Genomic DNA, 15,189 nt, shown 5'->3' on the forward strand with positions numbered 1-15,189 from the left:
CGTGGAGAAGGCGAATGAACCATGAATTGCACCAGCTGCTTGGAGAACCAACCATCGTTCACCTCGCAAAAATTAGGAGACTGCGGTGGGCCGGGCATGTCACCAGAATGTCGGGTAACTACCCGGTGAAAATGGTTCTCGAAAACAATCCGACCGGCACAAGACGACGTAGTGCGTAGCGAGCAAGATGGGTCGATCAAGTTGAAGATGATCTGCGGACCCTTCGCAGAATGCGTGGCTGGCGACGGGCAACCAAGGACCGAGTCGAATGGAGTCGTCTCCTACGTACAGCAGAGGCCACCCAGGCCTTAGCCTAACAAACTGGTAAGTAATTTTGGAATAGTGTGAAAACAATGTGATGTTTTTAGTTATTTTTATAGATACAAAGGTTGAAAGTTTTGGTGCTCTACAGACACCATGGGCGGGAGAGGGTTCATTTCTTTTGCAAATACACCAGCAGTTCTATCGATGATTCCATAATACAGAATTCCTCCAGGGATTGTACCAGAAATTCCTACAAGGAATCTATCAGGAATTTCTCAAGGAATTCATCCAGAGGAAGATTCCTTTTAAAGTTCTTCCAGAGATTCCTCCCGGAGAGTTTCTGTCAGAAGTTGTTGTAAGGATTACACCAGGAATTCAATCAGAGCTTCTATCAGGAACTCCATCAAAATTTTCTCCAGGAATTCCATCAGGAGTACTGCTAAAATTTCAGTCATGAGTTCCAAGAAGGATTACATCAAGAGTTTCATCAGGGTTTCCATTAGGAGTTTCTCTAGGGATTTCATCGGATGTTCCTCTATGGATTCCATCGGAAGTTTCTCTAGTTTCCTTCAGTGATTCCATCTGGAACTCATCGAGGAATTCCATCAAGAGTTCCTCTAGCAATTCTATGAAAAGTTTCTCTAGGGATTCCATCAATGGTTCCTTCAGAGATTTCACCTGGAATTCCTCAAGAGATTATTTCAGGAGTTCCTCGAAGAAGTTCTTCTAGGGATATTATAAGGAGTTCATCAAAAGTTCCTATAGGAATACCATCAGGATTTCTTCTAGGGAATTCATCACGTGTTGCTCCAATGATTTTATCAAGAGTTCCTTCAAGAATATCTTCAAGGATTCCATCAGGAGTTCCTCCGGAGCTCTAGCAATTCTATCATGAGTTCTATCAGGAATCTTATCAGGAATTCCTCCAAGGATTCCATCAGGAGCTCCTCCAAGAATTTCATCATAAGCTCCTTCAGGGATTCCATCAGGAGTTCCTGTAGGGATTCTATCAAGAGTACCTTCAGGGCTTCCATCAGTGTTCTTCTGGGGATTTCATCAGGAGTTCCTCCAGGGATTCCATCAAGAGCTCCTTCAGTGATTTCACCTGGAATTCCTCCAGAGAACATTTCAGGATTTCTTAGGACTCTATCAGAAGTTCTATCAGGAATCTTATCAGGGATTATTCCATCAGAGTTCTTCTGGGGATTTCAGCTGGAGTTCCTCCAGGGATTCCATCAATAATTCCTTCATAGTTTTCACCAGGAATTCTTCCAGAGATTCTATCAGGAGTTCCTCTAGAAATTTCATCAGGATTTCTTCTAGGGATATCATAAGAATTTCCTCTAGGAATTCTATCAGGAATCTTACCAGGCATTCCATCAGGAGTTTTTCTAGAGATTTCATCAGAAGTTTTTTTAGAGATACCACCTGGAATTCTTCTAGGAATTATATCAGGGTTGCCATAAGGAAACGAATCGCAGGAGCGACTCGTAACCTCACTTTTTACCTGTTCTACGATACTTAAAATTGATATATTGGCAAATTTACAATCAAATGAAAACATTCAATGATCGAAATCAAATATTTCAACAATTCTCTACTCATTAGATGTTTATTTGTTGTGGAGTTTCATGACTTTATATAAGTAGAACAGGTAGATTTGAGGTTAGGAAATCGGCATCAGGCATCAGGATTTCTTTTAGGGATTGCATAAAGAGTTCCTCCTGGGAATTCCTTCAGGAATCTTATTAGTAATTTCTCCAGAAATTTCAACACTAGTTCCTATAAAAATTCCCGAAGAAGTTCCTCTATAGACAGGGCTGGTAGCAGTCAGGCAGCAAAATAATAGTGACTTTAGTGACCAAAATGATCAAAAAAGTGACCAAATAGTGACCAAAAAGTGGCCTAAAAGTGACTTGAAAACTACAAGTCATTGTAGTGGCTAGAAATCACAATATGGTCAATGTGAATATTAACCATTCTACATATTAGGCGAGTATAGAATGTAGAGAACTGCAGTAATTTCAAATCTTTCGTAACAGTTATATGTCCGAGATAAGACTTGATAACCTTTTTCGAGATTTAATTTATCATTATTTACGAGACGAACATTAGCTTAAAATAAGGTTACTAGGTTATATTTCTGATTTAAGTTAAAAATAGAAAATTTAATACATGAACTTTGGTAAACAAACTCGTGATAGAATTCTTAACAAAACTTCTGTACATGATAAACTTACTGGCAAGATTTTGAAGTAGAGATGCAAAATGATTTACTTGAAGCATTTCTTAACAAATCTGTTGAATAAATCGAGGAAAAAGGTTTGGTTGTGGCGAAAATTGAGAATAAATTTCAGAACATTAAAAAAAAATCTTGACATAGGGTGCCGGTACCAATGGTTGTAATGTACCAGTAGATTGGACTATGGAATAAAACGTACATTTTTCGATAAAATCGACATGTGCTATTTTTGGTGGATAGATCGCCTCTAGTTTAGTCGATTTGCCAAATTTCCGCTTTTTATTTTATCAAAAAGTCATATAAATAATTAAGTTTACGCAAAAAATTTGCTCCCTTGCACCAGTAGTAGCCGTCGTGTTCCAATAGTGGATCAACGGATGGAAACCGTTTTAAAAATGGATGTATAAAAATGGAGAAAAGTCCCAGAGATGATCTTTATACTTCATTCGAAAGATATTAGTTGCTGTTCCGAGGGTTTAAAATTCCTTGTGTCATTCCCGAACGTCTACTACTGGAGCACTGGCGCAACTACTGGAACACGTGTACCAATAGTGGCTCAAGCGATTTTATGTTAAAAAAAATAGTTTTATCACACTTTTTATATTTTTCCCATATAGAGGTTGAAATCGTTCTGCTGACGCCAAAAGATCTCTTTTAAGTTTTTTCGTTATTTTGTTATGATTTTTCATAGCTTAGGTAGTCCACTAATGGCACCGGCACCCCAATTCAAAGTTCAAAAACAAACGAAAAATAGAAACGCATGCTAAATTTGTGGCAGAATTTCTGTAAAATAAAGAATCCAAATAAACAATAACTCCAGAACACAATTGATTATTAACAAATTCGAGAATAAATTAGTTGAATGTCGTGAATTTCATTAGCATTTCAATAAATGAATTATTGAAAATAATCACATTAATCAGTGGCGACTCGTAACCTCACGTTTAATCTGATCTACGACCCTGAAATGACTAATTTTGCAAATTTAAATTATAAAGTAAACAGTAAACGATAAAAAGCACATATTTGTTGCTGAAATTCATGAACAGGTGGATTTTGGGATAGAGAATAGCCACTGATAACACTATTGATTAATTATTATCGTCCAACAATGTTCTATCATTCATTATAGAAACATGTTTTTTGTTTGGAAATAGTTGATCAAAGTCGATCAAAAACAGTGTCAAGGGTTGATCAATGGAAACATGTTTAAAAAAAAGACACCGACAAATTAATGCTTCCAGCGGACGATTTGCCCTTTGAAGGAAGCACCACACTAGACAACGGACTAGCATGCAACGCCCAGTGGCACAATCGAAATACGTTCCTGATGAAAAGTTTTCCAGACTGAAGCGGGAATCGAACCCACACTCCTTGACTCGATGCGGTTAAATGCTTGGTTACACTAACCGCACGACCACGTTGGAATTTCTGATGTGATATCTGAAATGATTTCCAGCAAAAATAGTACTTGCTGTTGAAGTCCTGGGCGAGTTTCTGACAAACTTTTATAATTTATTTTGGTTGTTATTCCTAGCCGTCTCTGGCTTATCTTCCGGAGGGGTTTTAATGATGTTTATTTTCAGAAACCTGGTTTTGGATTTCTTGTATAGCCGTAGATTACTCATATCAGATATTGGTTCTGATTTTCGCCAAAATTTAATAAAATATTTCGGACAACAAATTTATCCTAATGCTGCTTTTTAAGTTTTGCCAGAATGTTCTCCAAAGTTTTTCCCAGGAAATTTTTAAATTTTCTATCGGAAATGTCTACGGAATATTCACTTGAATTCTTCCAAAAAGTTAGCTGGAAGGGCGGCGATGAACCAGTCTCGGGCTGAACTTCCCCATAATAAGGATTCAATAATAATATAGTTAGCCAAAAGTCTCTACTTTTCTTGAGTTAATAATCTTGACACTTTGATTTCAAAATCACACTATTCTTGTCTTTATAATAACAAATATCTATTTGCCGTTGTTTTAGTTTGAAAAGCTAACCCAGCCTTAAATTTCATTATCATCAGATCACGAAAAAAAAGTGACTTTAGTGACCATTTTCCTGAAAAAAGTGACTTTAGTGACTTTTTGTTGGAAATAGTGACTTTTTAGTGACCAGGTCGAAAAAAGTGACCAAGTCACTAAAAAGTGACTTGCTACCAGCCCTGTCTATAGATTACATCAGAAGTTTCTTTAGATATTCCACCTGGAACTCCTCAAGGGATTACATCACAAATTCTTCTAGGGATTGCATCAGGATTTCTTTAAGGGATAACACCAGGAGTTCTTTAAGAATATCACCTGGAATCGCTCCTGTTTTTTTTTTCTAGAAGTTTCGCTAGTGATATCTTCGGAGATTGCACCTGGAATTTTTCTAGAGATTCCTCAAGGAATTCCATCGAATTTTATAAGGAGTTTTGCTAGGCATATTATCAGGAACCCCCTTAAGGGATTTCATAAGAAGTTCTTTCAGAGATTCCATTAGGTGTCCCTCCAGGCATAACATTAGAAGTTCTTCTAGGGAATACTCCAGGAGTTCTTCTAGGGGTTCCATTAGGAGTCCTTCTAGGGATTCTATCCAGAGTCCCTCCAAAAATTTAATAAGGAGTTCCTTCAAGAATATCAAAAGTTTCTGTAGGAATTCCTTTAGGAGTTCCTTCAGATATTCTACCTGAAATTCCTCCAGGGATCACATCAGAGGTTCTACCAAGGATTTCATCAGAAGTTAGGGATTTCATCATGAGTCTTTCAATGATTTTCATCGGGAGTTTATGCAGGTATTGCATCAGAAGTTCTTCGATGGATTCCTTTTGCAATACTTCTACGATTTAATTATAAAATCCTAATGGGTCTCCATCATGAACATCTTCTCGGGTTCCGGAAGCCGTGAAATCCGCGAAATTTGGGGAAATCATATGACAATCACAGTGAATTCCAGTTTTTTTTTCTTATGCAAAGGTTCCACCAAAAATGTTATAAACGTTTAGTTTTAGCTTGCCCATCCTTTTGGCCTACTACTTTCGTTTGAAATTATGCATTAGCACTCTGATATCAAAATTATCGTCTTAATTTGGCTGTTCTTACTGAAAACGTGTATTGTACAGCTAACTGTATGAGACCGCGACAAAGCCGCAAAATATTAAAGTTATTGCTTTGAAACGGGAAATTTCAAGAATTGTGCCGCGAATTTCCATTGTCCCTAGTTATCAGGAATTCCTCTTGAGATTTTAATAGAAATTTCTCGAGAGGATTTCATTAGCGGAATTACTCAAGAGATTCCTTCCGGAATTTCTCAAGAAATATCCCGCGGAATGTCTCCAGGGACTTTTGGGGTTTTTAGGAATTCCTCCAACAATTTTACCAAATATTTCTTATAAGGAACCACAACTAATTTGGGAATCCACCAGTATCATATCCCTAAAAATTCCATCCGAGTTTCCTCCATGGGTTGCATCTGGAATTCACCCAGATAGTTCTCCATGATTTCCATCAGGAAAACCTTCAAGAATTCCAACTGAAATTCTCATAGGGATTCCACTACAAATTCTTTCAGAAACTCCATCATGATTTTTCCAGTGATTTTACCGAGAATTCAAAAAACCCTTCAGGTGTTTTTCCAAAATATTCTGGAAAAATCCTTCAAGGGTTCCGCCAAGATGATCTTCAAGGATCCCATAACGAAGAGGATTAAACAAAGCATTTCTCTGAATGCCTGGATTAATCCCTGGAAGGATTTTTTTGAAAATTTCTGGTAAAATTCATTGAACAGTTTGTTGTTAAATCCTCGGAAGAATCACCAATGAAATTACTGGAGAAATTCCCAGAGAATTACCTGGAGAAATTCCTTAATATGTATCTGGAAGAACTTTTAAAGCAATCCTACAGTATTATCTAAGGTAATTCCTGGTCCATTCCTTGGAAAAAATCCTTCAAGAAATACTGGAAGGAATTGATGGATAAATTCCTTAAGGAATCCTCAAAGAAATTTCTGATAGATTCTTGAAGTAATCCCTTCAAAAATCCCAGATCGCATGCCTCGTAAGATCCTTTCAGGGATACAAGAAAGAATCTTTGAAAGAAATACTGGAAAAATTTAGAAAATAATTTATTGAAGTTTCCCTAGAAGAATCCTCTGAGAATATCCTGGGAAACCTCACATTTCTGTAGGAATTATTAGAGGAAACTTAAACGAAGCATTATAAAATCCTTGGGAAGTTTTTGGATATATCCCTGGAGCAGCCTGTAGAAAAAATACAATAAAGAATCGCTGAAGAAATTCCTTTTGGAATCTCTGAAGCAACTCCTGGTGGAATATAAAAAGGAGAAGCCCTGAAAAAAAGTCCTGGTGAAATCTGTGGGGGAATTTCTGGTATTGAATTTCTTGAGAAGTAAAAATGTGATGTGATTCCTGAATAGGCATGATGGAATCCTTGGAACTAACTTCTAGAGGAATTCCTGAAGGAATCTTTAAAGAAATTGTTATAGCCATCTCTGGAGGAATTCTTGGAGTAAACTCTGAAAAATTACTGCAGGAATCACTTAAAGTATTTTTTTGATTGATCTTTGCCCGAGATGAGCCACCCTCGGGCTGCAAATCTCATTAATAAATATAATAATAATAATGATAAATTGATCTTTGAAGGAATCAATGGAGGAAATCCTGAATAATTAGTAGAGGAACCTTTGAAGGAATCTTTGGAAAAATGCGACATGAAGGTATGTCTGCAGAATTTTCCCTGGATAAATTTCTGGTTGAAACTGTGGATAAATTTCTAGAGGATTAATTTATAAAATTCCTGGTAGAATCCCAAGAAGAATATTTGGTGGAATCCCTAGTATAACCCATGGATTCCTGGAAAAACTTCAAACAGAAACCCGTCATATTTTTAGAGTTTTGCCGAAATTCTTCGTGCGAATTATAACTGGCATTCCTCATCAATATCCATTTTTTCCAGAACTTAAATTTTGAAAGTTCCGCTGTTGCTCACTACGATTATTGCGCAAAAATCGTAGAAATATGCCCACCCAATTCGAATTCGAATAAAAATAACAATCACTTATTCACTAGACTCGCCGAGATAATTCAAAATGTCAAGAAATATTATATTAATAGTGTTGCTGTTGTATGCTTTGACAGTCGGTCAAACGGTTGCAGCAACATAAATCGGTTTGACTAACTTGGGGACGGTGTCAATGTTGGTCAAACCGTCTGAGCGTCTATGGGCTGCATTCTGATAGTTACAGAGAGCGATACGTGAGAGATTCTCTCAATTTTCTCAGGATTCGATCCCTGGTAGACGGTTTGTCAGTTCGATCGGTAGATCTTCATTTATATAGACTCTTGGGGGCAATAGAACAGGTTGAACGCATAGTAGCGTGTTTCGAAGGCATGTCTCTTCAGCTTTTTGCAGCTTTTGTCTCTTCAGCACCATGCTCGTGCTGTGGATATGAAGCGATCTTTTTTCATGGTGGATATATAGGGCGGGAACGGTCTTGGCGTCTTGGGAAAATTGCAAAGATACTTTTTATCTAGTGCATATCACCGGCATTCTAGAAAATCCTAATGCAACTTTTCTTTTTGTATTAAATTTGCTTTGGTTTTTTGAACATTATTGTACAATTTTTATTCCAATGGTCTAGGTACCTACCTGTTTTATGAAAAGGTTACGGATTCCTGTAAAATCTCAACAGCTGAACAGTTCGGCAAAATAAATTAACGGAGTACGATAAATTTTTACAGTATTCGGTGAAAAATCACCGGAATCCGTCAAATTTCGACGGAATTGAGGTGTTTTATTTCACCAAACTGTTCAGCTGTTGAGATTACGGTGAAATGCACCGTATGAGCTTAGTGTGTAACATTTGAAAACTCTCGATATTCGTTGAAAACTTCTCAAAATTGAATTAATTTTGGATGAATGATTTTATCTATAATATAAACGTTCGAATAACGACTAAGGTTATCATGTCTACTCACCTTGATAAATCTAGGATTATTTTCGTACGCGGTCCGCAGCACTATGTCCAGACACTGAATAGCAGACATGGGCTTATCGAGCGTGCTGCCGTTGTTCATGTACGTTTTCAGGCAAGTCATGTCCAGAACGGCAGCTTCCTTCATAGCCACCTTGAATCTGCGTTCACGGCCTTCGTCCCGGACCTTGACCTCCTGCTCGTAGACATCTGCCTGTAGGCGTCGAGCCGCATAGGCATTTTTGTGCCCATCGAAAGCGAATCCGTGGTTCGGGAACATCTGCTTGGTGAACTCGCTAAAGGCCAGGCGTTGCCACTTGCGCGACGCGGCCGGCTGAATATCCACGTCGTAGTGGTACGCCGTAGGGATCAGGCGCTCCAGCAGCAATTGGATGTAGTTGACCTCCACTTTTATTGCCCTTCCACGGGTGCCGTGGGCATTTGGACGCATCAGCACGGGCAGCAGTGCTGACGAGTGGATTTTCTGCTTGTCAATCTTGATCTTGCTGAAATCCTCCTCAACCCGCTCGAGGGCCGCAGCATGCGACGGTGACGACGAATGCGAATGCGATCCAGACGCCGGGGATGGATCATGTGACTGCGGTCGCCATGACTGTCCCTGTTGTTGAGGGCGTTGTTGTTGCTGTTCTTGTTGTTGCGGACGTTGCTGTTTTTGGAATTGTTGCTGCTGTTGTTGTGGACGTTGATCTTGTTGGAATTGTTGCTGATCTTTTTGAGGGCGTTGTTGCTGTTTTTGTTGCGGATGTTGCTGTTTGTGGGATTGTTGCTGTTGTTGAGAGGGTTGTTGCTGCTGTGCTTGCTGTTGTGGGCGTTGCTGTTGCTGAGAACCTTGTTCCTTAGGCCGTTGCTGTTGCTGCTGCTGTTGCGATTGTTGTTTTTGCTGATGTTGTTGCTGCTGTTGCGGTTGTTGTTGCTGTTGCTGTTGTTTTTGCCTGCAGGGAATATACAGATATCTCGCGTTTAGTATCATACAGTGATCAATTGCTCTTCGTCGATGTTCTCTTTGGATAAGTAGGTACACATAATTTTATCGACTTTCGTAACATTTTACGATGCAGCATGACGAAGGACGATGACTAGGTACTTGTGCTACTAATCGAAAATCGAAATAGGGAGTACCTTCCGAAAATGCAGGTAGCTGCTGAGCAACTCGAGATCATCATCGAGTTTGTTAAGAGCAAAAGCAATATTAGCAAGGAGATGAAACCTCGCATGATCTGAGATAACGCCCTAAAAGCCATTGTTAACCACGTGTGTAGCTCGTTGTTTCTGAGCAAATGAATGAATCAGCATCCAAACCAACATCACTGGCGTGTAGAGAATGATCCTTTCTTCACCATACCGTTGTAAATCAACATGTGACTCCATTTAAATGCTTAGAAATAACGAGCTACACACATGGTTACCAATGGCTTTTAGGGCGAGATCAGAAGTTATGCGAGAAACCCAGTCTACTGAAATTGCGACAATCAGTCCTAGCTGCAAATCAGGACTACGAGAAAGCCAAGGCACAACTTTGCAAGGTAGAAGGCAGAAGAGACACTAAGTCGTGTCAAACTGAAGTATTTTCCTTCACAGGCAACGCGAATATATCTGATGGTATTATGGTTGCTAAGGGAAAAGTGATCTACGCGGCCGTCTTCCAGAGCGGAAAAACTGGCACGAGCCATGCTCCGCGATCAAGAGCACAAGGCAACGGTGGAGAGGCCAAAACCAAGCCTAAGAATTCTGGAGATTCTTCTGAAATTCTCCTTAAGTGATCAATCTGCGATTCTTTGCAATTTGTTATGTCTGGATCATCCCCGCTATCATAAATTTAACTTTATTGACAATTTCATCGGCCTTTTCCGGTGAAATTAAAATTATAACATTTACCGAAGGTTTACCGAATTCTTGTGAGTCGAAATTTTAATGCTTTTCCCCTTCTCAAAGATTTTTAAGAATCCAGAAATTCTCTAAATAGAATTTCTGCTATGATAGATTGAAATTTTGTGAGATTTCTTGAAGATACTCTTAGAAGAATCGATTACACAGCGTAACAAAAATGACATTTTTGCGTGTCTCAGGGATCAAATTATGTGTCTCCAGTAGATTTGGGGCTGCTGGAACTGATGCCGTTCTCAGAAAAGTTCCAGCACGTCACAATTTTTAGCTACAGGTCGCCAAAGTTGCATAAAACACTGGTTTTAACGATGTTTACATAAAAATTAAACAATGATTTATCAAAATTTTTTGGAGTTTGATCCACCAGGCATGCGAAATAGGACTTTAACTTTTATTTCAGATATAATTTGGTTGAAATTGCACCGTAAAAATTATGTTTAAATCGATTTTTTCAACATGCTTATTAGGGTGCCAATGGAATGTATGGGAAAAATTTTGCCATCGAATTTCAAAAAAAGGTAGGGCTCAAAAGTTTTGTCTCCTCGAAAAAAGTCCCCATGCAAAATTTGAGCTCAATCGGACTTCATTAAGTGGACCCCCAAAGCGGTCAAAGTTTGGCTTTTTTGACCCATGAAAAATCTCCAAAGGGGGGGTACATGAAATTTCCGAAATCGAATTTTTTTTTTTTGATGCCAGATGTCTTAGAAATGCATGAAACGTCGAGTTCTGGTGTTATTTGGAAATTTTTTTTTTTTTAAATCGACCTTTTGGGACTTAGTAAATTTTTGAGTTGGGGGAGAGAATTGAATTTGAAATGAACGATTTGAATTCAATTGCTGAGAAATTCAAGGCAATAGTATTGAAACATATCCTATATGATTGTTGGCCACTGAAAGCATATGATATGTGATATTTCATAAGGGTGGTTCATTTACTTTCCATCAGGGTGGTCCTTTTTGTTAAAAAATAAAAAAAAATAAAAAATAGAATTTTAATTGAATATTGAAGACAATAGTATTGGAACATCTCTCACATTATCGTCAGCCATTTTCTACATTTAATATGTGGTATTTTATTAGGGTGGTTCACTTATTTTCCATTACGGTGGGCCTTCTTGTCGAAAAATCATAATTTGAATGGGATATTAAAAACAATAGTATTTTATCACCTCTTTCATCATCGTAGGCCATTTCCTTCATTAGATTCGTGATATTTCATTGGGAAGGCTCACTTATATTCAATTACGGTGATTCTTTAAACAAAATTGAGTACCGTGAAAGCACCATATTTGACGCGGTTAACAAAATTTTGTAATCAAACGTGAATAATAAAATAAAAATGAGACCAATTTTGTTCATATTTTACACCGTAACAGTTAAACCATTATAGAATATGGGAAAAATGAGAAAGAAGTTCATATGGGTTTATTTACTCATGGGACGAACAGTTTTCGTATCGCACTCCGTGTTCCTAACTTGACGCACCGTTTTCACAGTGTGCCTAATTTGACGCATTATGTTCCTAATTTGACGCATTTTAAAAACTCCGGAAAATTAACAAAAACAACTTTATATTTAAGTATCCAGATAATTACATGTCATTAAAATTTAAATAACGAGCTTTGCCCTTTTCGGACCAGCTTTAGACTTTGCTTTGAGTCGTAATGCTGAGGCTGCTTTCTTGACATCTCTGGCTACTTTCTTGGCATCTCTGGCTGCTTTCTTCTCTGCACGTATTTGTTCTTCTTCCTTTTTGTCTAACTCTATCTTCTGGAACCACGCTCTGTACTCATCGCTTGTGGCGACAGCAGGAGGACGAGGTCGTTTGCGATCTTTCGGGGGCTTAGGAGTAGCTTTGGGCAAAGTGAAGGCAACGCTAAACAAATTTTGCTTCATTCCTGCCAGGGACAAGCTAGACAAGGCTTGTGATGGAGATTTTGGATCTTCTGTCGAATTTTGGTTAACCGGTTGTTGTCTCAAGATTTTAATATTGGCTGGATTTTTTGAAATGCCTGTTACAGTTTCTTCTTTCAAATTTCCGTTCACAAGACTTTCTTCCACGTTTTCAGCAGTTCCCGTTAGTTCAGTGATGTTCCCTGTTTGCTGCGTAGTTGTATCCCAAGAGCTTCCGACAGTATCCTTCCACTGGAGCATGTTAATCCGATCTTCTGTAAATTCAAATAGTGAAAGATAAAATATAATTTTATTTCATTATTCTACAACGCACTTACCCTCGACATCATTTGTTTCAAATCCATGGAACTCATCGGGATCGTCTGCTGGGAGATTTAAGTTCGCTTTCTTCTTAATGTCCTGCCATGTATAGAACAAATTGGTGTCTCCTACAGGACCCGGCCAAATGGAATCAGATTGATGCTTTTCAAACATTTTTAATTGACCAACTTTGAGACAAGATTCCAGATATTGCAGACAATGTTGAGCTCCGGGTTGGGCTTCAGTAATGTCACGGCTGTCCTGTTCACCAGGTTCAACAGCTTCACGCGTGTCTTTGGCAGTACTTGAAGTTTGTCCTTTCAACAAAATGCCATAGTTGACCGCATTTGGATTCCACGGTACGATTCCACACTTCCGAAACCCGTTCATGATTACAGTTTTCATGTTTTTGATGTCATCGACTGCTTTTTTCAAGAGCGGTGCAATTTCATGTTTCGGCAATGTTTGGCCAGCATGAAAAGTTCGATATTCAATCAAACGTTTATTCCACTGGACTTTCAATGGCCTAAAAAAAGCCACGTCCAAAGGCTGGAGTACATGAGTGGCATTAGGGTACAACGAAATCAGAGTAATCTGATGTGAACGGCAGAAATCAATGGTCTCGTAGGACACATGCGAGGTGTGACCATCAACAAATATCACTATTGGGAGTGGTATTTTTGCCTCTTCTACCCAAGGAACGAATACCTTCTTTAGATAATCCAAGAAAGTTTCCCGCGTCATCCATCCTGACTGGTTCCGTCCAACCGACCAGCCTGAGGGTGCATTTTGCGCGATCACTGCCGGGAGTCGTTGTTTATAGGGGAAAAGAACCATCGGCGGAGCAAGAGTACCGGCGGCGTTAGCTGCAAACAGGGCCGTATAGCTTTCTTTTTCTGAGTTTCCATTATTTGTATGAACATACTTTTCACCAGTTTTGGCGAAAACGTGTTCTTTGGTCGGAACCATCCGTACTGCTGACTCGTCCATATTGAATATGCACTCAGGCTTCTCCAGAATCTGCCGTAATTGTTGTTTGTCAATGAAAGAACCGACTTCATTGAACCAGTTCCGGATTGGTTTTTCCGCGACTGTCGTACGTTGTTTAGAGAGAGCACTTGGGACGCGACGCGAGATTTCAGGATGACGCCGGAGGAACAATTTTAGCCATTTACGTCCTGGAATCCCAGCTGTAAACGGGTTAGATTTACCGGAAATACGAAGAAAGTAACCAACAGATGTTTGTAGCCACTGAGCATTGACCGGAAACCCCGATTGGGCAGCCAAGCATATCCATTCAATTATTGACTTCTCCTCCTCCTTCGATAGCACGGTCGGCTTTCCCGGTGAGCGCAATTTTTGTAGTTTAAGCTTCCGGCGAACGGTAGGCTCCGGAACACCAAACGAAGCGGCAGATTTTCGGATGGATACACCTCTACGTGCCATGTCCACGGCATTTGCGAGTGCAGTCTTCGAATAAGTTACATACTTTGTTTTTGGTTCCATTTTTGCCTGTAAATAATTAGGAACACAGTGAGCCTAATTTGACGCAAAACATTTTTGCTCAAAACATTGTCAAAATGCACAAAAAAACGTTTTGTAATGCATCAGAACACTAGTAATACTTACAAATTAGTAGATATTGATATTGTCTTCACAAAAAAAATCTTTTTACCACGAGAATTCAGGAGAAATATTTGACTGTTTTCTTAGCGGACATGTTAAGACTGGCGAAAAATGACGCATTTGACGGATGGAGTTTTGTTTTTATTTTTGTTTATGCTTGTGTACAAACAAAAACTACCTGTTTTGATATTTAGTATGTTACATTAGTGTAAACAAATAGTTATAGGCATAGTTTTTCATAACAATTAAAGTAAATATAGTTTTAATGGTGAAAATGTTGAAAAGTGCGTCAGGAACGAATACCTTCTTTAGATAATCCAAGAAAGTTTCCCGCGTCATCCATCCTGACTGGTTCCGTCCAACCGACCAGCCTGAGGGTGCATTTTGCGCGATCACTGCCGGGAGTCGTTGTTTATAGGGGAAAAGAACCATCGGCGGAGCAAGAGTACCGGCGGCGTTAGCTGCAAACAGGGCCGTATAGCTTTCTTTTTCTGAGTTTCCATTATTTGTATGAACATACTTTTCACCAGTTTTGGCGAAAACGTGTTCTTTGGTCGGAACCATCCGTACTGCTGACTCGTCCATATTGAATATGCACTCAGGCTTCTCCAGAATCTGCCGTAATTGTTGTTTGTCAATGAAAGAACCGACTTCATTGAACCAGTTCCGGATTGGTTTTTCCGCGACTGTCGTACGTTGTTTAGAGAGAGCACTTGGGACGCGACGCGAGATTTCAGGATGACGCCGGAGGAACAATTTTAGCCATTTACGTCCTGGAATCCCAGCTGTAAACGGGTTAGATTTACCGGAAATACGAAGAAAGTAACCAACAGATGTTTGTAGCCACTGAGCATTGACCGGAAACCCCGATTGGGCAGCCAAGCATATCCATTCAATTATTGACTTCTCCTCCTCCTTCGATAGCACGGTCGGCTTTCCCGGTGAGCGCAATTTTTGTAGTTTAAGCTT

The 15,189-nt window shown here is 39.2% G+C and overlaps 2 protein-coding genes across 2 annotated transcripts in view; both read right to left on the bottom strand.

Annotated features, from left to right (window-relative positions):
• The window catches only part of LOC23687671 (protein argonaute-2), a 55,464-nt gene extending 45,982 nt beyond the window's left edge, over positions 1–9,482 (bottom strand). The window contains exon 1 of the mRNA XM_011494700.2: positions 8,481–9,482. Coding sequence (XP_011493002.2) covers positions 8,481–9,467 — 987 coding nt within the window. The 5' untranslated portion in view covers positions 9,468–9,482. The remainder of the gene's footprint in view (positions 1–8,480) is intronic.
• Positions 9,483–11,670: 2,188 nt separating this feature from the next.
• Positions 11,671–13,183, bottom strand: LOC110679280. Its single transcript, XM_021853581.1, has 2 exons — positions 12,612–13,183; positions 11,671–12,548 (listed from the first exon to the last, which is right to left on the bottom strand). Exons 1-2 carry the CDS (start codon positions 12,997–12,999, stop codon positions 11,989–11,991), a joined length of 948 nt encoding a protein of 315 aa, XP_021709273.1. The 5' UTR covers positions 13,000–13,183; the 3' UTR covers positions 11,671–11,988.
• Between the last annotated feature and the right edge of the window lie 2,006 nt (positions 13,184–15,189).

This window comes from Aedes aegypti, chromosome 3 (assembly GCF_002204515.2).
Source record: "Aedes aegypti strain LVP_AGWG chromosome 3, AaegL5.0 Primary Assembly, whole genome shotgun sequence".
Classification (NCBI taxonomy): domain Eukaryota; kingdom Metazoa; phylum Arthropoda; class Insecta; order Diptera; family Culicidae; genus Aedes; species Aedes aegypti.

Coding starts and splice junctions, on each gene's coding strand:
- LOC110679280 (XM_021853581.1), bottom strand. CDS start 12,999: ATGAAAACTGTAATCATGAACGGGTTTCGGAAGTGTGGAATCGTACCG. Junction 12,549..12,611: donor TGAAACAAATGATGTCGAGG/GTAAGTGCGTTG, acceptor TTGAATTTACAG/AAGATCGGATTAACATGCTC.